The 23321-nt window shown below is 47.7% G+C and overlaps 2 protein-coding genes across 2 annotated transcripts in view; one reads left to right on the top strand and one right to left on the bottom strand.

The window, feature by feature from the left end:
• The window catches only part of SNX10 (sorting nexin 10), an 87808-nt gene extending 67303 nt beyond the window's left edge, over positions 1-20505 (bottom strand). Inside the window, exon 1 of the mRNA XM_049782009.1 lies at positions 20327-20505. The gene's annotated coding sequence lies outside the window, so the exon portion shown is untranslated. The remainder of the gene's footprint in view (positions 1-20326) is intronic.
• The window catches only part of LOC126020280 (uncharacterized), a 34338-nt gene extending 13502 nt beyond the window's left edge, over positions 1-20836 (top strand). Inside the window, 3 exon segments of the mRNA XM_049781721.1 lie at positions 19652-19756; positions 19825-20008; positions 20198-20836. Coding sequence (XP_049637678.1) covers positions 19652-19756; positions 19825-20008; positions 20198-20836 — 928 coding nt within the window.
• Positions 20837-23321: the final 2485 nt, after the last annotated feature.

Genomic DNA, 23321 nt, shown 5'->3' with positions numbered 1-23321 from the left:
TCCAGTCAAAGCCTTAGAGAGGGGGCCAGAGAGATAGCATGGAAGTAGGGCATTTGTCTTGCATGCAGAAGGACGGTGGTTTGAATCCCGGCACCCATATGGTCCCCTGGGCCTGCCAGGGGCGATTTCCTTTTTGGTTTTTGGGCCACACCCGGCGGTGCTCAGGGGTTTCTCCTGGCTGTCTACTTAGAAACAGCTCCTGGCAGGCACGGGGGACCATATGGGACACTGGGATTCAAACCAACCACCTTTGGCCCTGGATTGGCTGCTTGCAAGGTAAACGCAGCTGTGCTATGTCTCCGGGCCAGGGGCGATTTCTGAGCATAGAGCCCAGAGCAAGCCCTGAGCGCTGCTGGGTGTGACCCAAAAACCAAAAAAAAAAAGCCTTAGAGAGGAAAAACTAGTTTACTTTCTCTTTCTGTGTATGTGTGTGTGTATGGCTGGGGGTGGGGATGGGCAGTGATGTGTTAGGGCATGGGGGGTGGGTGCTTGCTGTGGAATGCAAGGCTCGCCTGTGCAAGGCAGGTGTTCTACCACTGAGCTCCTCTCATTCAAAGGCAAAAAGTAAAAGCAAACATCCTTGATTTACTTTTAGGGTTCTAAGATCAAACATCTAGTAAGTAGATGAGCGTATTTTAAAATAAAGCACTTACAGCAAACACTGTTGCACACATATAAATTTGTTAAGAGGCTAGGGCTCATGTTAAGTGTTCTCCAATTCAAAAAAAAAAAAAATGAGGGCTAAAGAGATAGTAAGTACTTGCTTTGCCCGCAGCTGTGTGCCCAGCACCCCATATATTCTCCCAAGCCCCACCAGATTCTGAACACAGACCCAGGAGTAACCTGAGTAACCATGAGTGACAAAAAAAAAAAAAAAAATTAATGAGAGATAGCACAGTGGGAAGAGCATCTTCCTTGTATGCAGCCAACCCAGGTTCTGTCCCTGCATCCCATATGGTTCTCCAAGCCTACTGAGAGTGATTTCTGAGAGCAGAGCCAGGAATAAACCCTGAACACTTCCAGGGGGAGTCCCCCCCAAAAAAAATTATTTTTTGCTTTTTGGGCCACACCCGGTAACGCTCAGGGGTTACTTCTGGCTATGTGCTCAGAAATTGCTCCTGGCTTGGGAGCACCATGGGACTGAACTGAGGTCCGTCCTCGGTTAGCCGTGTACAAGGCAAATGCCTTACTACTTGCACCATTGCTCCGCCCCCCTCCCCAAATTATTTTTTGATCTTTTCTTCCTTTTAAGGAGTCTTTCCTAGCCATCCTGGAGACCTAGAGGGCACTCCCAGCTATTTGATATATTTAAGGCTGCCTGTCAGTACAGCCATGTGGGCCACGATAGCCACTCCAGAAATACTGGGTGGCCATAGGGTGCCAGGCATGGAATTCACACACTGGAACTAAACTCCAGCTCTTTGAATTATCATCTCTTCAATCCTCCTTCAGATTCTTTCAGAAACCAGTCAAATTTGAGCACTGACAAGTTCTCCTCTAAAGACAAGGATTACATACTGACCATATATAATTGCTACGGACATTATTATATATTGCCAAAAATTACATTTATGTGTGTATGAAGCAAGATAGTTTTTACTGAATGAAATTTACTTAGAAAGATGTGGAGAGAGGAGAAAAGGGAATATGTGTTCAGGAAAGAATACATGTGTTCCAAAGTGGGAAAGGGAAGGAGGAAGAGAGAAGAGGGAGATAGGAGGGAGAAAGGAGAAAGGGAGAAGGGAGAGGAGGGAGAGAGAGGAAGAGAAAAAGGGGGAGGGAGAGAGGGGGAGGCGTGGGAGGGGGAGGAGGAGGGAAGAGAGATTCCAGGAAAAACCCAGGTTTACGAAATCAAGCCCCAAATTAATTTTAGTTATTAATAATTTGGGGCCAAAGAGATAGCACAGCGGTGTTTACCTTGCAAGCAGCCGACCAAGGACCTAAAGTGGTTGGTTCGAATCCCAGCATCCCATATGGTCCCTCATGCGTGCCTGCCAGGAGCTATTTCTGAGCAGATAGCTAGGAGTAACCCCTGAGCACTGCCAGGTGTGACCCCAAACCCAATAATAATAATAATAATTTATTTAAAATTGATTTATCTATGTTTCTGTTTTGGAATCACACCCAGTGGTACTCAGGGCTTACTCCTGGATCTGCACTCAGGTATTACTCCTGCTGGTGCCAGGGATCAAACCCAAGTCAGCCATGTGCTAAGCAACACCCTACCTACTGTACTATTGCTAGTTACAATTTTAAAATATTTAAAATTTTAAATATTTATTTAAATTTAAAAATATTAAAACTAAGTAACACCATGAATAACTGCTGGTGACAGTCATAACAAAGGACTTGTCCCACTTTAAAGGATACCAGTAACATCAAATGACAGAATGATAACTGAGTGGGTAAGGTGTTTGCCGTACATGACTAACCCAGATTCAACCCTCAGCATTCCATAAGGTCCCCTGACCACAGGGTAATTCATAAAAGCAAAGGCAGAAGTAACCCCTCAGCACAGCCAAATGTGGCCTAAAAATAAACAAAAACATCGCCCAGGGGCCAAAGCGATAGCACAGTGAATAGGACATTTATTTGCCTTGAACTCAGAAAACCTAGATTCAATTCACAACATCAGAATATGTTCCCCCGAGCCTGCCAAAAGTAACCCTTGAACACTGCCAGGTGTGACTCAAAATATGCAAATTAAAAAAATAATCGCTCAGAGTGGTACAGACTCAAACTCAGGATCCCTGAGTGCCAGAAACTGATTCTCCTCTCCTCCTTGCCAGATTTTCTCAGCATCAAGACAAAAGGACATCGTCCACAGGCATTATAGTCTTGAAGAATGTCTCTTACATCTCTGTGAACAACTTCAAAAACTGTGCATGGTAAATTTTCAATTCCAAAAACAGTTTTTATTTAATGGGGCCACATAGATCCAAATTAAGTAATGACTCACCTCCAAATACCCTTGCCAGTGTTCCCATAACATACCAAAACAAAACTACAGAATTTAGGGCCAGAGAGAGAGTTGAAGAGCTAAAGTGTTCACATTGTATGTAGCCAAACCTGGTTCGATCCCCCCACCTGAGTACTACCGGAAGTAGTAGCTCTGAAGACAGAGCTGGGAATAGTTCCAGCACCATCAAGTATGGTACCCAAGCCCCCAGTGTCCTAGTAATAATACAATAAATATAAAATACAATATAATATATAATATCCTAACAATAACCACAAAATGTACTTGAGAAGGAAGAGATCTGACTATTTCCTCAACCCAAGCTTCTGGATCAAAAATGAATAGCATGATTCTCACCTGGGAGAGGAGATGGTAAAGCAGTCAAATCACAGAAGGTCCTTTTCAAATCAGATCTACCAGCTTTCCCCAGCTAGTTCACGCCCAGCAATCCTAACCTTCAAATGCTGCACAACTAAACTCATGATAAGCATGATAGGAAATGTTGGGAAATCCCAATTTCCAGGGGAGGATCTACGTTTGCATTTGCACAATCCCTATAAAATGACACTCCTTTCTTGTATTGCCCAACCAACTTATTTCATCCTTTACTGCACGCTTGTGAGGGCCAGAAACTCTCTCTCATCATCCCTGAATCATAAACTTTCTGCCCTCCAAATGCTCCTTTCTCTCCACCTATTCTCAAATTCACCAGAATGGCTTCATTTATCATACAATCTTGGTTCAAATACCATTTTATCTCCCAGGAGTCACCCCTGACCATGGCGAATGCCAACACCCTAATAATACTCTCTCACTTCCTTTTATTATAGAATGTATCAGATTAAGGCCAGGGAACTAGCTTAATTGGCTGAGCACATGCTTTACATGTCGGAGGTCCAGGTTTGATCCTTGGCACCACATGGTTTCCTGAGTACCATGAAGAAAAACTCCTGAGCAGATAGGAGTAGCCCCTACAAGTACGACCACCACCCTTCAAAAAATAATCTATCCTCTTGTATTATTTTATCTATTTTCTTGATAATTGTTCCTCTCAAAGTTCCCATAAAGGCAAGGTTCTTGTCCAAATCATTCATAGCACTTAACAAAATGCCTGGTGCCCAATAAAGAATCAAGCCATTCAACCTGACTATATTCATTCCAACAAATTTCTTCCATTTCTGAATCACCATCAATTTTCTCAGCAGCACAGTCACATGAGATGGAAAGACAGACCTTGAAGTTCCTGCCAGCCTGACTCCCCTCCTCCCACCCCATCCCAAAAATTTTGGGGGGGGGGGTTACTCCTGGCTCTAAGCTCAGAAATCGCTCCTGGCAGGCTCAGGAGACTCTATGGGATGCTGGGATTTGAACCACCAACCTGCATGCAAGGCAAACGCTTTACCTCCAAGCTATCTCTCCAGCCCCCCCCATAATTCATTTAACTTACAAGGAAAGCAAGCTTGGAGTCAGCAACAGTCCAGATTGGAATGCCTTTGAAACTGTCTTTCTCTATTATATTTGGGCTTTTCTCCTTACCTAGATTCACAAGGCTGCAGAATATGAGAATGGGGGAATAATATTAAAGCGTCACCCTGTATAATCAAAACAACAATCACAAGCCAGAGAGATATTACAGCAGGTAAGCCGCATGCTTATCTTGCATGTAGCCAACCTGCGTTTGATTCCCAAGCACCACACATGCCCCCCCCCCCCGAGTATCACCGGCAGGAATAATCCCTCAGCACAGAGCCAGGAGTACCCCCTAAGCAATGCCCTTTCCAAAAGTAGTATCACAGGAGCTGGAGAGGTAACACAGCGGCAGGGCATTTGCCTTGCACTCAGCTGATCCAGGATGGATGGTGGTTCGAATCCTGCCAGGAGCAACTTCTGAGTGCAGAGCCAGGAATAATCCCTGAGTGCTGCCGGTGTGACCCAAAGGCAACAACAACAACATAAAACAAAAAATAATATCACAATCAAACACAAAATTATTATCATTTGCTACATGAAAATACTAACCAAAGCTTACCACATGAATTCTCTCGTTAATTCCTCAAGAAAGTCTCACAAGTCAAGAATTATTATCCTTTACAAATCAGGAGAGTTAGCCCAAGATCGTGTAGCCAGTAAGTAAAGGAGCCCTGAACCCAAACTGAGGAGACAGTTGAGTCTCTTCCTTCTCACCACAAGGGCCTCTTTCTTACAATAGGCCATGGCTCAGATACACACAGTACAGAGCCAGTAAAAAGAGGCAGGACAGGCCAGAGCAGTGGTGCAGGGCGTAAGGTGTCTGCCTTGCGCGCACTAGCCTAGGACGGACTGTGATTTGATCCCCCAGCATCCCATATGGTCCCCCAAGCCAGGAGCGATTTATGAGCGCATAGCCAGGAGTAACCTCTGAGCGTCAACAGGAATGGCCCAAACTCCCCCACAAGTTTTTTTAATTAAAAAGATACAATGATGGGTAAGAGAAATAGTACAAAAAAGAAAAAAAAAAAAAGAGAAATAGTACAGCTTGTGGGCACTGCCATGATCTCAAATTAGGTTTGATTCCCTGACATCCCACATGGTCCCCCAGGCCCACCAGGAGTGGTTTCTGAGTACAGAGCCAGGAATAAGTCCCAAATACCACCAGAATGGTCCAAAATACAAACTAAGCACAAAAAAAAAAAATTTTTTTTTAATCAAGCCTAAAGGACAGTGGTTAGGGTGCATGCCTAGTAAGTATCTGACAGAGGTTCTATCCCGGACACATGGTCCCCCATTTCCAGCACCACATGGTCCCCCCAGCACTGCTGAATGTATCCTTGGAGGCCCATGACTATGAGGAGTGGCTTTTGAGGCCCCCAGCACAGTGGGGATGTCCTGGGTATCCCCAACCTGAGTAGCACATGCTCTTCCTTGCATTGCAACTTACTGCCTGGGTGACTGAGAATCCCCAAGGGTGACACAGAACTTCCTGAGTACCACCTGGGAAAGACAGTCTCTAAAAATCGATTGTCTGGGGCCCAAAAAAATGGGCCTAGCAGCTAGGCCTCTGCTTTGCATGCAGGAAGCCTAGCTTGCATGCACGCACACAACACACTGCCCCCGAGAACTGCAAGGTCCCCTGAGAACTACTGGATGTCACCTAAAACTTTTTTTTTTGCTTTTAGCCACACCCACTGTTGCTCAGGAGTTACTCCTAGCTCTGCATTCAGGAATTACTCCTGGTGGTGCACAAGCGACCTTATGGAATGCCAGGAATCAAACCCCGGTTGACCACATACAAGACAAGTACAAAATATTTAAATTAATTAAAAATCAAGTCTAATGGAGGGCAGGGAGGTTGGGTTATATCCAGAAGTGCTCAGGGAGGGCTCAGTCCTAGTTCTATGCTCAGGGATCACTCTTGGCAGTGCTTAGGGGACCATATAAAATGTTAGTATGGAACCAGTTGGTCATGAAAAGGCAAGCGCCTTCCTAGCTGTACCATCTCTCCTGCCTAGAGTCTTTTGTATTGTTTTGGTTTGGGTTCTCATCCAACCATGCTCAGAGATCATTCCACGCAGGGTCAGAGGATCATATGGGGTGCCAAGGATTGAACTCGGGTCAGTTTTGTGCCAGGTAAACATCCTACCTGCTGTATGATTGCTCCAGCCACTCCCTATTTTATGAGAGCTTGGACACAGGGCATGATAAGAAAAAAGGGAGTTGGGGCCTGTGAGATGGTGCTAGAGGTAAGGTGTCTGCCTTGCAAGGGCTAGCCATGGAAGGACCGCGGTTCGATCCCCCGGTGTCCCATATGGTCCCCCCAAGCCAGAGGCAATTTCTGAGCGCTTAGCCAGGAGTAACCCCTGAGCATCAAACAGGTGTGGCCAAAAAAAAAAAACAAAAACAAAAACAAAAAAAAAAACAAAAAAAGGGGGGGGAGTCAAGGGTGATTCACAACCTGAATGCCTAGAAGAGACTTGACATCACCAGCAGAATGAGGAAGTTCGAAGGGATGGGAGTGTTTTGAGAGATGGGAGACAAGTGGGGCAGGGGTTCCTCTAGCAAGGGCTCAGGATACCATACTCATTCTGCTTGTCTGTGGAACAGGCTTCAGGCATTTTGAAAAAAATGTTTGGCACTGAGATAAAAGAACAGGAGAGACATCACGGGGAAAAGGGCACTTGCCTTGCATGAAGCTGAATCAAACTTAACCCAGCACCACTATATAGTCCTTTGAATCCTACCAGAAATGATCCCTGAGCACAGAGCCCCACAGAGCAAAAGCCCTGAGCACTGTTGGGTGTATCCCCTCCCTCAAAAAAGAAAAAAAAAAAAAAAGGCTTAGGACAGAATGATAGTACAGTGAGTAGAACACTTGCCTTGCACAAACATGGCCAAGTATGGAATCTCCGGTATCCCATATGGTTCCCTGTGCCCTGCCAGGAGTGATCCCTAAGCTCAGAGCCAGAAGTAACTTTTAAACACTGAAGGCTTGACCCCCCCCCCAAAAAAAAAAGAAAACTAAAGAAGATAAAAGCATGCTAATTAGAGACAAAGTCAATGGTTACACGTTCCTCTTTTCAACAGACTGATAAATTCTCTTTCGAAAAGGAAGAACATTGCCACACATGGGAAATCACACTCTTCACAACCAGCCTTCACCTCTACAGAGAGGTGCTGTTGGGGAGGCGACTTCTTCTGCGTACCAGGAAGTCATGAATCATGAGCTAATGCTCAAGCCCAAACTCACCCTAGCGAGGCCAGAACAGCCAGGAACACTTGGCAGGAAACTGAGGCACAAGCAAGAGTAAAAACTTTGGACCCAGGAGAGTTCTTTCAAAAGGAAATGAAAAAGGAAAAGGCACAGTTCAGAGCAAAAGCATATCACCGCCTGCCCAAAACTTTTGTTTCATTTCAGGCCACCACTGGCAGTGCTGGGGGTGAAGGTTATGGTGATAGTGCAAGCAAATACCCTGTATAGCTCTTTCAGCCATTTCCCTGGCTTCTGCTTGATTATTTTGGAGGGAGGGGATTGGGGTTATACCCAATGGTATTTGGGGGGGGCTTTTGCTCTATGCCTTAGAGTCACTCCTGGTGTTGCAAAGGACCATGCCATATGAAGAATAAATTCAAGTTTTCTACATACAAAGCAAGCGCATTAGGGGCTGGAGCGGTAGCACAGCAATAGGATGTTTGCCTTGTACATGGCTGCCCAGGACAGACCTGGGTTCAACCCATAGGTTCCCCTAAGCCAGGAGTGATTTCTGAGCGCATAGCCAGGAGTAACCCCTGACCATCACTAGGTGTGGCCCAAAACCAAAATAATAAAAATAAAATAAAAAGCAAGTGCATTAGCTTGTTAACCTCTTTCCCTGACCTGTTATGAAGTCTTTATTTGGGGGGGGGGCTCACACCCAGAGGCGGTGGCGGCAGCAGTGGTGGTAGCAGTGCTCAGGAGTTACTTCTGGCTCTGCGCTCAGAAATTGCTCCTGGCAGGCTCAGGGGACCATATGGGATGCCAGGGATCGAAACTCAACTGTATGCAAGGCAAACACCCTACCACTGTGCTTTCACTCCATCCCCCTGTTATGAAGTCTTAAAGGAATGATCACTCCCTGAAGTTGCTGGGAGGCTCAAAGGAAAGCAGGCATGTAGCTCAGATGTCAGCTTGCATCACTCAAGATCTGTCTAAGACTCTTACCAAACACACCTTAGAAAGATCTTGCTGCCTCCCCTCACCGTTACACAGTACTTTAAAACTCATGTTTTCTCTTCAAAGCCAGACACATAATATAGCAGATAGAACATTTGCTTTGCATACAGCCAACCCAGATTCAATCTCCAGCATCCTATATGGTCCCCCGAACCTGCCAAGAGTGATCCCTGAGTGCAGAGCTAAGAGTAAGCCCTAAACACCACCAAGTGTGGACGCCAAACAAAATAAAATTTAAATTAAAACAAAATTGTTTTTGAGGGATCACAGTGACAGTACAGTAGGTCTTCCAGGCAGCTACCTGGGTTCAATCCCCAGAATGACATCAGATCCCCTGAGATTGCCAGGAATGATCCCTGAGCACCACCAGGTGTTGCCCCAAAACCAAAAAAATATCTTAAAAATTATTTGGGGGCAGCTGACCTAGGATGGACCTTGGTTTGATCCTGGATGTCCCATATGGCCCCCAAAGCCAGGGGTGATTTCTGAGCACGTAGCCAGGAGTAATCCCTGAGTATCACAGGGTATGGCCCAAAAAACAAACAAAAAAATTATTTGGGGGACCAGAGCAATAGCACAGTGGGTAGGGCATTTGCCTTGCACATAGCCAACCCAGGTTTGATCCCCGACATCCCATATAGTCCCCCAAGCCTGCCAGGAGTAATCCCTGTGCACTACCAGGTGTGGCCCAAGCTCCCCCCTCCCAATCATTTTTGCTTTTCAAGCATTTATGTGTCCTGTGCAACAAGGTTCAGAAGCTAATTTTAAAGCCCCTTGTCTGGAAACCCAGTAAACGAGCATGAAAAACTCACTTGTGGTCAATGACTTGCCATCAATGTCTAATGGCCATCATCCAAGACACAGAAAGGAGAGTCCCTTACAGCAGATAAAAGGACAGTCATGCTTCCGCAACTATGTGCCAGAAATATTGACTACCTCAAGGTCATCTGACCCAAGGGATTACTGGCTGTCTAGATTCTTTTTGGCAAAGCTCTCGAAATAGAGGTCACTTATCTGAAAACAAATGTATTACAGTCAACTATGTAATGCGTGTTCTTTAAATAAAGCAAAAGAATGTTTTTTCGAAAAAGCCACCAAGTAGGTCCATGGAGATAACACAATGGGCTGAGTTTATGATTCTCTTGCAGGAGGATCAGGTTCAATCCCTGATACCTTCAAGGTTACCTGAGGACAGTTAGGAATAAACCATCTTCCCTCATGCTTCCAACACAGAACCAAGAGTAGCTCTGGAGCACTACTTGGGAGTGGACATGAACTCCCAAATTTTTTCAAATAAAGATATAAAGCCCCTAGCCTCTGTCCATACTCACAGCCCAGCTCTCATCTTGGCTGTGCTCAAAGGACCATATGGAATGCAGGGACTTAAGCTGGGTCTGCTGCATATAAGGCAAACACCCCACCCATGTGTTATTACTCCAGCCTCTTGTTCTTGTCTTTTTTGTGTGTGTGTGTGTGTGTGTGTGTGTGGTTTTTGGGTCACACCCGGCAGTGCTCTGGGGTTATTCCTGGCTCCAGGCTCAGAAATTGCTCCTGGCAGGCACGGGGGACCATATGGGACGCTGGGATTTGAACCGATGACCTCCTGCATGAAAGGCAAACGTCTTACCTCCATGCTATCTCTCCAGCCCCTTGTTCTTGTCTTTTTAAAGATGACTCATGTTACCTAGGGGAAACTGGAGTGGACTGAAAGAGGTGGGTATAGGGGCCCATCTACCCAGATACTGCAAGAAATTGATGATGGCAAATGACAATACACAAATGACTGGTTAACAACAAGGATTTCTTTTGTGGTCTGGAATTGAACAGATACATTCCTAAACTATGTGAAACCAAGTCCAAGCCCTGGCACTGTCCAGCATCCCTCAGAGTGCACTCTAAATTAAATAACTTATGGGATGGGGGTTCGTGCACCCGAGGCATGCAGAGGCCCTGGGTTTGATTCCCAGCACCAATAGCAGGGTCCCTGGAACCCAGAGTGGTCCTATAGCCCCCAGCACTAGGCAGAGTATGAGAAAGTGCCTTCCCCTATGCCCCCTAAGCACCTCAAAAGAGAACCATTAATTAAAAATTTTTTTAAACTTTTTTTTCTTTATTTTGCTCTGGAGCCACACCCAACCATACTCAGAGGCCTTTCATGGCTCAAGAATGACCCCAGCCATTGTCAGAGGCCTTTTATGGCTCAAGAATGACCCCAGCCATTGCCTGAAGGATCAGATGATTTAAACATGGCCAGCTGCAATCAAGGCCTGACCATCTGTTGAAGAAAGTACCATGGGGCTGGAGTGGTGGCACAAGCAGTAAGGTGTAAGTGGTAAGCCTTGTGCACGCTACCTAGGACAGGCCGGGTTCGATCCCCCAGCATCCCATATGGTTCTCCAAGCCAGGAGCGATTTCTGAGCACATAGCCAGGAGTAACTCCTGAGCGTCACTTGGTGTGGCCTCAAAAACAAAATTTTTTTTAAGAAAGTACCATATTTTTTCACTCTATAAGATGCACATAGTTTTTAGATGCTCTCCTTCCCTTGCACTCAGGCTTCAGCTCTAGGTGGCATTCACTCCATAAGACGCTCTTGAGGAGTTACAGCTTATGGTATGAAAAATGCAGTGATTTATTTGGGCCAGAGCAACAGCACAACAGTAGGGTGCTTGCCTTGCACACAGTTGGCCCAGGATGGACCAGGGTTCGAACCCTGGCATCCCATATGGTCCCCCAAGACTGTCAGGAGTGATTTCTGAGCTCAGAGGGGCAGGGCTGGATAGATAGGATAGAAGGTAGAGCTTTGCTTGCACTGACACAGGTTGAATCCCTGGCATCCATTTAGTTCCCCAGAACCCACTAACCATAATTCCTGAGTAGATGATCAAGGAGTAACATCATCATCAGGTATCATCAGGTATGACGCAAAAGAAAGAAAAAAAAAAACAAGTGTGGGGACCAGAGAGATAGCATGAAGGTAGGCCATTTATTTGCCTTTTATGTAGGTCAGTGGTTCGAATCTCAGCATCCCATATGGTCCCCTGAGCCTACCAGGAGCAATTTCTAAGCACAGAGCTATGGATTAACTCCTGAAAGCCACTGGGTGTGGTCCTTAAACAAAAAAATCTGAGCACTGCCAGGTATGCCCCCCCCCCCCCATAAGAAAACCAAGTGCAGTTGAGGCCACTGCTAAATTGAGATCTCTCTTCCTTAGAACCAGCTAACTGCAATCTCGGAAAGAGGAACAGCAGATAAAGCACTTGCCTTACTTGCATATAGCCAGTTGCATTTCAGTCTCTTGTGTCAGGCATCGTGCCCCCTAAACATCACTACGTGTGGCCCAAAGACAAAAAGACAGAAAAGGGGAAAAAATGAAAAGAAAAGAAAAAAAAGAAAAGAAGAGGAAAAATTAAAACAGAAGTAGGTTCTGCCTAGATATGGCAAAACTGGACCTGGCAGGGCCATGGACTCTGGCAGGGTTTACCACTAAGATGGTGTCAGGAATCAAGGGGTCCCCAAACTCGCCCTGCGAGAGAACCATGCTGGTGAGGAGGAAGGGGCAGTGCTCACACAGGCAGAGGGACAGATCCATCCACAACCCACATCCCGCCCACTGTTATTGGCAAACAGACCAGTTGCTTGTGCAACTCAACCTTGTGCCCTTGGGAAATCCATGGACTTAGGTCCAACACAATGAAGGGCTTAGTGGCAGAGGGAAGCAGTAGAGGCACAGAGAAGGAAACTACAATGGAAAAGTAATGGGTGGAGGAAGGTGAAATGAAGAAGAAGATAACCTCATAGCTCTCATAGAATGAGTATATTCTGGCCCTTTCGTTACAGTTGTTGTTTCAATACTCATTATTTTCCAAAATAAAAATTTTGTTATTTTGACACTTTTTTCCATTAACTTAAAATTATTTTAAAAAGGGGGGGCAGAGCAGTGGCTTACACGGTAGGGCATTTGCCTTGCAGGCAGCTAACCTGGGTTTGAACACCAGCATTCCATCTGGTCCCCCAAGCTTGCCAGGAGTAACCCCTGAGCGCTGCTGGGTGTGGCCCAAACAAGCAAGCAAACAAAGGAACCCATTTCTTTGAGATGTGCTTGTGAGGATGAGAAAGAAAGGAGGGCATACAAACCTTTTCTGCTGAGCTTGGGAAAATCAGTAGCTTTTTTGTTTGTTTGTTTTGTTTTGGGTCACACCGGCAGCACTCAGGGGTTCCTCCTGGCTCTACTCTCAGAAATCGCTCCTGGCAGGCTCAGGGAACCATATGGGATGCCGGGATTCGAACCACCATCCTTCTGCATGCGAGGCAAACCCCCTACCTCTATGCTATCTCTCTGGGCCCTAGGCACCTCTCTTGCATGTGCTTGATGCTAATTCAATCTCCAGCAGTAAATGGTTCCCCAATACCACTAGAAGTGATCCCTGAGGAATACTAGATATGTCCTTCAAGTCCCCCAAAAATAGGTTACCTTGAGGCTGGAGCCATTTGCCTTTCATGCAGCTTACCTGGACTCAATCCCCGGCATCTTTTATGGTCCCTCAAGCCTGCCAGGAGTGATTCCTGAGCACAGAGCCAGAAGTAACCCCAAAGTAAAACCGGGTGTCTCACCCCTCCAAAAAAAAAGTAAGTTTCTGTTAAATTTTTTTTTTTGGTTTTTGGGCCACACCAGGTGACGCTCAGGGGTTACTCCTGGCTATGTGCTCAGAAGTCGCTCCAGGCTTGGGGACCATATGGGACGCTGGGGGATCGAACCGTGATCCATCCTCGGCTAGTGTGCGCAAGACGCCTTACGGCTTACGCCACCACTCTGGCCCCACATAAATTATTTTTAAAGGACTCTATTGATGAAATTCTTCCTACTACCATCCCCTGTCTAATCCCACACCTAAAAGTATAACTACAACTAGGTGTACTTTCAGGAACTTTTCCTTTTTGCCCAAAATTAATTCAGGACTGGAGAAATAATACAATGACTAGGGCATTTGCCTTGCATACAGCAGACTCAGATTCAATCCACAGCATCCCATATTGTCCCTTGAGAATTACCAAGAGTAATTCTTGGGCCATAGCACAGCGGTAGGTATTTGCCTTGCACACAGCCAGCACAAAACGGATCCCAGTTTGATTCCCGACATCCCATATGGTCCCCTGAGCCTGCCAGGAATGATTTTTAGCACAGAGCCAGGAGTAACCCCTAAGCACCGCTGGGAGTGGCCCAAAAACAAAAACAAAACAAAAAAAAGGAGTAAATCCTGAGTACATAGCCAAGAGTAACCATGGAACCCCACTGGGTATGACCCAAAACCAAAGATGGATCATACTATACTTACTATTCTGTACCCTGCTTTTGTTAGTCTATAATATACACCTTCCATATGACCTCACTTATATCAACTTCCTCTTCAAGTATGCAACAGATTTCTTTCTTCCCTTTTTTGGGGGGTGGGAGTAGGCAGTGCTAAGGCTTACTCCTGGCTCTGAACACAGGGATCTCTCCTGGCAGGCACAGGAAACATATGGGATGCCAAGGATCGAACTCAGGTTGGTGGGTCCCTCTTTTTTTTAAACTTTTTTTGAAAGGGGGTGGGCATACCCAGTGATACTCAGAACTTACCTTTGAATCTGTGCTCAGGGATCACTCCTAGTGGAGCCCAGGGGACCATGTGTTATACCAGGGATAGAACCGGTATTAGCTGATCACAGAGGTATCTTTTGCAGTACCACTCCTACCGATGCTATGAAGTTACTCCTGGCTCTGCACTCAAGAATCACTCCTGGGTCCGGAGCGATGGCACAGCTGTAAGGCATTTGTCTTGCATGCGGCCAACACAGGATGGGCCCTGGTTCAAATCCAGGCATCCCATATGGTCCCCTGAGCCTGCCAGGAGTAATCCTTGACGCCGCTGGTGTGTCCCAAAAACCAAAAATCAAACAAACAAAAAAAAGAATCACTCCTGGTTGTGCTCTAGGGACCATACAGAATGCTAGAGATGGAATCTGGGTCAACTGAATGCAAGGCAAGCACCCTACCAGCTGTATTATCCCTTGTCTCTTACTTACTCTGGCCCAAAGATAAGCAGTTTAACCCCTGTACATCTCTCCAGTCCCAGTAATGGATTTTCAGAAAGAAAAAAGTCCAAGATGCAAAACAAAGTATGCAAATGTTTATAAATGTTACCAAAGTGCCCTTTCAACAGATTGTATTGACACTCCTCAGAAAAGTTGTAAAGTAACTTAGGGCTGGAGAGATAGTATAGGGGGCTAAGGTGTCTGCCTTACATACAGCCAGTAACAGTTGGATTCTTGGCACCATGTATGGTCCTCCAGCACAGCCAGGAGCAATTCCTGAATACAATGTCAAGAGTAATTCCTGAATGCTTCTGACTGCAGCTCCAAAACTAAAAACGAACAAATTATGGTAGTAATCTCTTTTCCCACATTCTCGCCTACATTGCATATTGTCAAGTAAGCAAAAATGATTCAATGGGTGACTGAGCAATATATAGCAGGAAAAGAGCTTGTCTTACACACAAGCGACCCAAGTTTGGTCCCTGATGCCACATATAGTCCTGAGTCCACCAGTAAGGATCCTTGTGTTCAGAACCAGAATAAGCCCTGAGTACGAACACATGCATCTCCAAGGGGGCCAGAGAGATAGCACAGAGGTAGTGCATTTGCCTTGCAGAAGGACGGTGGTTCGAATACCAGCATCCCATATGGTCCCCCGAGCCTGCCAGGAGCAATTTCTGAGCGTAGAGCCAGGAGTAACCCCTGAGTGCTGCCAGGTGTGACCCAAAAACCAAAAACAAACAAACCAAAAAAGGGTTCAATGAACATATGTATCTTTACTTTTAGTAGTGTCAGAGACCAAACAATCTCATACATCCGAGGCCTGTCCCCTACCGCTGAGTCCATTACCAGCCTTCAGGACTGTTTTCAATTCACTTTTTTTCTTTTTCTTGGGGGTGGGAGGGTGTTTTGTGGGCTATAGCCGGCAGGGCTCAGGGGTTACTTCTGGCTCTGTGCTCCGAAATCGCTCTTGGCTTTGGGGACCATATGGGATGCCGGGGATTGAACCTGCATCCGTCCTGGGTCAGCTGCGTGCAAGGCAAACATCCTACCACTGTGCTACCACTCTAGCCCCAATATTTTGCTTGTTGAGAGGTTAAATAGGTGATTCATACTCTCCAGAGAAATCTCAAGAGTAACAGAATTTTGTTTGAATTTTCAAATCTCTCAGCAAAAACTTTGGAACATTACAAACACCATGACACCTCAATGGCCTCTTGTGCTTCCTCTTCTCCAACATGTCTATCCTACCAGCTTTCTTGCATTCAGAGTTGCAGGCTCCCATCCTAAACCATGCAAAAGTGAGTAAGATAGTAAGTATCACCAGGCATGTGGATTTGACAAGTATTTCCAGGAAGCTTGGCTGGCCTCTTACACATGTGACAGCCCGGTAGCAAGTTAGGAATGTTTCTTCTAGAATCCCAGAGAAATATGGGTGTGACAGTCACATAAACCTGGAAGTCAGAAAACCTTTTTTTTTTTGGTTTCTGGGTCACACCCGGCAGCGCTCAGGGATAACTCCTGGCTCTAAACTCAGAAATTGCTCCTGGCAGGCTCAGGCGACCATATGGGACGCCAGGATTCCAACCACCGACCTTCTGCATGGGAGGCAAACGCCTTACCTTTACATGCTATCTCTCCGGCCCCAAAACCTGAGTTTTTAATCTTCTTTTAATTTTTTAATTTTTTTTATTCTGTGGCACCCAAGGCCTCATACCCTCTCGACTCCTGCTCCACTTTTACTTCCCTTTACTACATTTAATTAGCAGTGCAGTTCAGATTAAGTTATTCTGCTTCTCCACTAAGACCTTTTGCCTCTTTCAAAAAATCAGACTGTCATCACTACCTTCTGTTTCTACCACAAGACACTGTAAGAATCTGTGGAAAGCTGTGAATTCCCTCCCTGAGAATAACATGAGTTATATATGAGTGTAAAATCATAATTCCCAAACAGTTCACTGAGTCCCGTAAACCTATTCTGGGGACCTGGAGCATGTACTTTGCATGTTGGAAGCACAGCTTTGACTTCCAGTGTCCTAAGCACTGAGCTGAGAGTAGTCCCTAAAAATCCCCAGGAGAGGCCAAGTGTTATCCAAAAAAACAGAAACAAACCAAGTACAGTATTTCTTGGGCCACGCCCACATACCGCCAATTTAAAACTAACAGAGTTATGAATAAAAGAGACGGAGCAGGGATAAGAGCCTTGCTCACAGCTGCCCCTGGTTCAACCTGCAGCACCCTATATGATCCCCCTAAGCACCACCAAAAGTGAACCCTGAGCATCACTGGATGAGCCCCAAATATCAAAAGGTAAATCAATTTATTAATTAAAAAAAATAAGAGAGGGATGGACAGCTTAAAGGGCTGAGTACATGCTTTGCATGCAGGAAGATAGTCCTATCCCCAGCATTGCAGATATGACCCCAGAGGATGCCACAGAAGTGGATTCACATAACCTGAAGCAAAGTAAATTGTTTCTAGAGCTAAAAATTCTCTCCTGCAGTATAAGAGGAAGAACTGGTTTTAGAGGGAAAGATAATGCAATTATCATTAAGAGTTTATCTTGAGGGGCTGGAGAGATAGCATGGAGGTAAGGTGTTTGCCTTTCATGCACAAGGTTATTGTATGGTCCCCCAGCCTGCCAGGAGCGATTTCTGAGCATGGAGCCTGGAGTAACCCCTGAGCACTGCTGGGTGTGACCCAAATCAACAAAACAAAACAATAACAAAAAAAAGAGTTTATCTTGAATGGGGGAAGAGATAGTTCCGTGGGTGCAGCACTTGCCTGTGTAAGAGGCCAACAGAGCTTCCAGAAAGTTTTATCTCCAGCACCCCTGATGGCCCCTCAAACTTCACCAGAAGTTAACCCTGAGCACCATCAGAGCTCAAAAACAAAACTAAAAGGTATTTTCGATGACAGAGGCCTGGTTAAGTCCTTCATATGCAGTCCCAGGAGAGTTGCTGAGGGCCCACCTGCCTAATTCAAATCTTGGCCCATCATAATAAAAGTAGGGGGCCCAGAGCCAGGAATAACCTGTAAGTACTGCCAGGTATGGCCCCCAAACAAAGGTAGGGCAAGGAATTAAAGTGTAACCTAAGGGACAAGATCGAAGGGATGGAGTTCAGGACTTGTAGGCATCAGGCTCAAGTTCAAATCCCAATACCATCTAATCCCCCCAAGTACTACCAGCCTTGGAGGCTCCTGAGCACCAACAGACACACATCACCTCAAAGTCAAAGCAGCTCCCCATCCTCAGGTCCAAGTGTGGGTGCCAGTCTGGCTGGCTAAGTAATGCCAAGAGCTGCCTAAATGTAAGAGCCCCAACCCTGAAAAAGAGCTCTTCAGTGGGAACAGGAGAGTATCTTATTCAAGACCCTAGAATGGAGATTTCTAAAACAGACAGGCCTGAACATCACAGAGAATGACCTCATCCTGGCCCCCAGGTCACCCCTTGAGGTGACCCCTATTTTATTTTTTTAAGGCTCTAGGGGCAGGAGAGATTAGTACTGCAACAGGTAGGGCGCTTTCCTTCCACTTCATCAACCCAGGCTCAATCCCTGGCACCACATATAGACCCTTCAAGCCCCACCAGGAGTGATGCCAGGGCATAGAGCCAGAGCCCTAAGCATTGCAGGTGTGGCCCAGAAACCCCTCAAATGTCTTTCAAAAGTTTCTGTACAGTCTAACACGAAGTGTTCCATCAACCATTGAACACTAGGTTTGAACCACTGAGCATAAGAGGCAAGAAAACCTGAATTTTTTTTCTTTTGGGCCAGACCCAGTGAAGCTCAGGGGTTACTCCTGGCTATGCGCTCAGAAATCGCTCCTGTTGGGGGACCATATGGGACACCAGGGGATCGAACTGCTGTCAGTCCTAGGTTAGCATGTGCAAGGCAAACGCCCTACCGCTTGGGCCACCAAGAAAACCGGCCCCACAATTTTTTGAATAAAAAAGTCAGACTTTGAGAAATAAAGTACCTTGCCAAAGAGCCCTCAGCTGGTCATGTGTAGAATTTAGCTCTGCCCAACCCTGACACCTGACCCAGGAAACCAGCTGATCTCTGCTTGCTCTAAGAGAGTTTGGGCCCCCTGAATGCTTCCAAGAGGACTTGAGATCTGTGACATCAGCCTAAAATCTGAAGGTTTCTTTTTTGGAGACTGTCCACCACATGCTTCAAATTCTTTCCTAGCTTCTCAGAGCAATGACATGTAGACAAGACTTTGGTCTCACTAGTTCTAGAAGGACTAGAAGCTAATCCTCCACCCAGACACTGGAAAGAAGGAAAAGGAAACTTCCCAGACTTAACTCGGGGTTAAGTCCTTTAAGATGGAGGGCCACCATTCACACAAATAAAGGCCTTCAATTAAGATGTTGGGGAGGGGGGCAGGGGATGAAGGGGCTTGTTCCTGTTTCTAAGATACCAAACTCCAGGCCTTCCTCTAACTCCAACAAGAGGAAGTTCCCACCACTGTCCAGAGGTGGGGAAAGGAAGAGGAAGGTTCAGGAACATCCCCAAAAGGGGTCACACCTGAGCATTCCACAGCAGTCATTCACTCCCTCAGGGGTTAAGGACTCATACCTGCATCCATTTGACATTTCACCATTTCACCTAACTGTCTTCTTGCCAAACCGATCCATCAGTATCTAAAAAGCACCATTCATTTTCTTTTGAACTGGGGGTGGGGGTGGGTGGGTGCTGGGGTCCTGGAAATAGATGGTCTTCGGGCACCATCAGCTGAGCCAGCCCTTCCTACCACCAGCTTTCCCACCCGCCAGGCCTGCCCCCCCCCCGTTCCGAGAAGGAGTTCGCACGCACCCCAACACTTCCAGCTATTCCACCCGCCTCCAACCCTGCAAGGGCTCATGCGCTCTCCAGCGTCCAGCGCTGTTTCTCCCCCTTCTGCCAGGATGACTCTCCGGGCTGGGCCTTAGTTTCCCCGTCCGGAAAAAGGCAAGGTTTGGCCCAGATCACGCGCCGGCCTCGCTCCGGCTCCAAATCCCCGGTTCCATGATTCAGACTCGCAAAGGCGGTGGTGGGTGCGTCTGCGGGAAGGGCCCCGCGTCTGCGCCCCTTCTCCTCCATGGCCCCCCGCGTGTCTCCGCAGCCGCGACCGCACCCACCGGCAGGCTGTTGCTCTCCACGGCACCAGCCCGGTTCCCCCAGGCCATGTGGACCTGCTCCCGAGTCTCCCCGGAAACCTCCCCCTGGAAGTAATCCCGTCTGCTGCCACTGCAATGGCTAAATTCATCCTTGGCAAAACAAAAATTCAGCCCCGGCTCCATGAGGTGGTGCCGGGGCACTTTTGCAGGCTGGCAGGACTCCATGCCTGCCCTTTCCTTCTGCCAGGGTGTCTTTCAGCCGAGAATCTTGGGGTTCTCACCGCACCCCGAGCCCTCAGCAAATATTAAAAAATAATGATCAAAATAAAGCCGATTATTTCCTCCTCCTCCTCCCCCGCCTACTGGCGGCTGCTAAAGCGCAGCTCCCCGGCTCCAATTCCGGGGCCCACGCGCTCCCCGCACCCCTGCGGAGCAAGGTCCCCCCCTGTCCCTGGACCCCAGCTCAGCAGCTCCGGGGAGGCCCCTGCCGGGTCTCCTGTCACTTACCGGCGGCTCCGGGCTCCGGGCTCCGGGCTGGGCTGCGCGCAGGCGGGCGCGGAGTTTGCTGACTCAAAGGCGCGGCACCGTGCGCCCAGGAGCGCACCCGAGCGCAGCCCCGCGACTCGCGCCCGGGGCGCCCCGCCTTGCCGCCCCCGGCCACCTACCGAGCGGCCGAAACCCGGCCGGCGAGGCCAGGCGAGCTGGAGTCGCCGGAGGGCTGCGCAGCGGAGAGCCCGAGTCCGGGCTCACCGCCCACCCCTGCCCCAGCCTTGCGCGCCTGGAGGGCCGGCCCACTGGCACGGACCGACGGACGGACGGACTGATGGACGGGCTCCAAGGCTGAGTTGTGCAAGCGCAGCCCTTTGGAATCGCCCTTTGGAAACGGCCTTGAGGCGCGAAGAAGTCGTGCGGCCCTGGGGCTTGTGCATGTGGGAGGCCCGGGATGCCACCCTTGCTTGGCACCCCAAAGCGGATCCTCCTGAGTCAGTGTTGGCCAACTACCCGACATCCAGTTAGGAGAAAGTTAGGAGAAAGGTGGATGGATGGATGGGAAGATAACAGGACCAAGATTGGTGGGATCTAAACGCTTGTTTGCTGTAGTTTCTTTTTCTGGGGGAAGCTAAATGATTTGTTTTGGTTTGGTTTGGTTTTCCTGGTCACACCAGGCAGCACTCAGGGGTTACTCCTAGCTCTACGCTCAGAAATCGCTCGGGGGACCGTAAGGGATGCCTGGATTCGAACCACCGTCCTTCCGCATGCAAGGCAAATGCCCTACCTCCATGCTATCTCTCCGCCCCGAAGCTAAATGATGTAGTGTTTTCTTTTTCTGTTTTGTTTTGTTTTGTGTTTTGTTTTTTGGGTCACACCCGGCAGCCCTCAGGAGTTACTCCTGGCTCTACACTCAGAAATCGCTCCTGGCAGGCACGGGGAACCATATGGGATGCCGGGGTGAGAACCTCCGACCTTCTGCATGCAAGGCAAACGCCTTACCTCCATGGTATCTCCCCGGCCCCTACTTAACTTTTTTTAAAGGAAAAATGTAAAAAGTTTAAAGGTGGGGTCGAAGGGATAGTACAGCAGTAGGACGTTTACCTTGATTGCAGCCGATCCAGAACAGATGGTGGTTCGAATCCCCAGATCCCAAATGGTCCCCCGTGTCTGCCAGGAGCAATCTCTGAGTGCAAAGCCAGGAGTAACCCCTGAGTGTAACCGGGTATGACCCAAAAACCAAAAAAAAAAAAAAAAAAAGTTTAAAGAGGGATAGTAGGCTTTGGGGCTGGCGAGGTGGCACTAGAGGTAAGGTGTCTGCCTTGCAAGCGCTAGCCAAGGAAAGATCACGACCGCGGTTCGATCCCCCAGCGTCCCATATGGTCCATCCAAGCTAGGGGCTATTTCTGAATGCTTAGCCAGGAGTAACCCCTGAGCATCAAACGGATGTGGCCCGAACCCCCCCCCCCAAAAAAAGAGGGATGGTAGGCCAGTAGGTAGGGTATTTACTTTGCACACAACTGACCCAGATTCGATCCCCCACATCCCATATGGACCCCTGAATACCACCAGAAGTGATTCCTGAGAGGAGCCGGGAGTAGCATCTAAGGATTACTGGGTATGTCCCCAAACCTAAAAATACATAATAAAAAATTGTAGGGCCCAGAGAGATAGCACAGCGGTGTTTGCCTTGCAAGCAGCCGATCCAGAACCAAAGGTGGTTGGTTCGAATCCCGGTGTCCCATATGGTCCCCCGTGCCTGCCAGGAGCTATTTCTGAGCAAACAGCCAGGAGTAACCCCTGAGCACTGCCGGGTGTGACCCAAAAAAAAAAAATTGTAAAGCTTAGAGGGTTACATAGATCAGCTATAGAGGCTAGTAACTGTACTCAGAGATCACTCCTGATGGGCCTTGAGGTCATATAGGACGCTGGGGATCAAACCAGGTTGGCCATATGTAGTAAGTATTATCACTCTATCCTTCCTTCCTTTCTTCTTTCTTTCCTCCTTCCTTCCTTCCTTTCTGTTTTTCTTTTTCTTTTCTTTACTCTTTCTCTGTCTTTTCCTCCTCCCTCCCTTCCTCCCTCCTTCCCTTCCTCTCACCCTTCCTCCCTCACTCCCTCCCTCCCTCACTTCCTCCCTCCCTCCCTCCCTCACTCACTCACTCCCTCCCTCCTTTCTTTCCTCCCTCCCTCCCTCCCTTCCTTCCTCCCTCCCTCCCTCCCTCCCTTCCTCCCTCCCTCCCTCCCTCCCTCCCTCCCTCCCTCCCTTCCTTCCTTCCTTCCTTCCTTCCTTCCTTCCTTCCTTCCTTCCTTCCTTCCTTCCACACCCAGTGTGCTCAGGGATTATTCCTAGCTCTGCGCTCAGAAATCACTCCTGCCAGACTCAGGGGACCATATGGGATGCCAGGGATTAAACTCAGTCGGTCTCTGTACGACTACTCGGGCCCATCTGGCTGTATGTCTTTGTACAGAACTTTTATTGGGTGTTCACCAGATATGGATGTAGAAGACATCCAGGGCCAGAGCAATCGTACAGCAAGTCGGGTTTTTGCCTTGCACATGACTGACCCAATTTTGATCCTTGGCATCCCATATGGTCCCCCAAGCCTGCCAGGAGTGAGTTCAGAATGCAGAGCCAGAAGTAACCCCTGAGCTCCACCAGATGTGGTCAAAACACCACCACCACCTCAACAAAGAAAGAAATAGAAACTTCCCAAGGATAGGAAGTCTAATAGCATTGAGACAAGCTGAGCTATTCTGTTTGGGGAACTGCAACACTGGAAATCAGGGAGCAGTTTGTGATGGGGCAGAACTACAGAATCACCAATTTAAAGACAAATCCAATGGGCCTACAGGTTATCTTTTTTTTTTTTTTTTTTTTTTTTTTTGGTTTTTGGGCCACACCCTGCGGTGCTCAGGGGTTACTCCTGACTGTCTGCTCAGAAATACCTCCTGGCAGGCACGAGGGACCATATGGGACACCGGGATTCGAACCAACCACCTTTGGTCCTGG

This window comes from Suncus etruscus, chromosome 10 (genome assembly GCF_024139225.1).
Source record: "Suncus etruscus isolate mSunEtr1 chromosome 10, mSunEtr1.pri.cur, whole genome shotgun sequence".
Classification (NCBI taxonomy): Eukaryota; Metazoa; Chordata; class Mammalia; order Eulipotyphla; family Soricidae; genus Suncus; species Suncus etruscus.
Note: the sequence above shows the minus strand (reverse complement) of the source record. Positions and strands in the feature narration are given on the sequence as shown.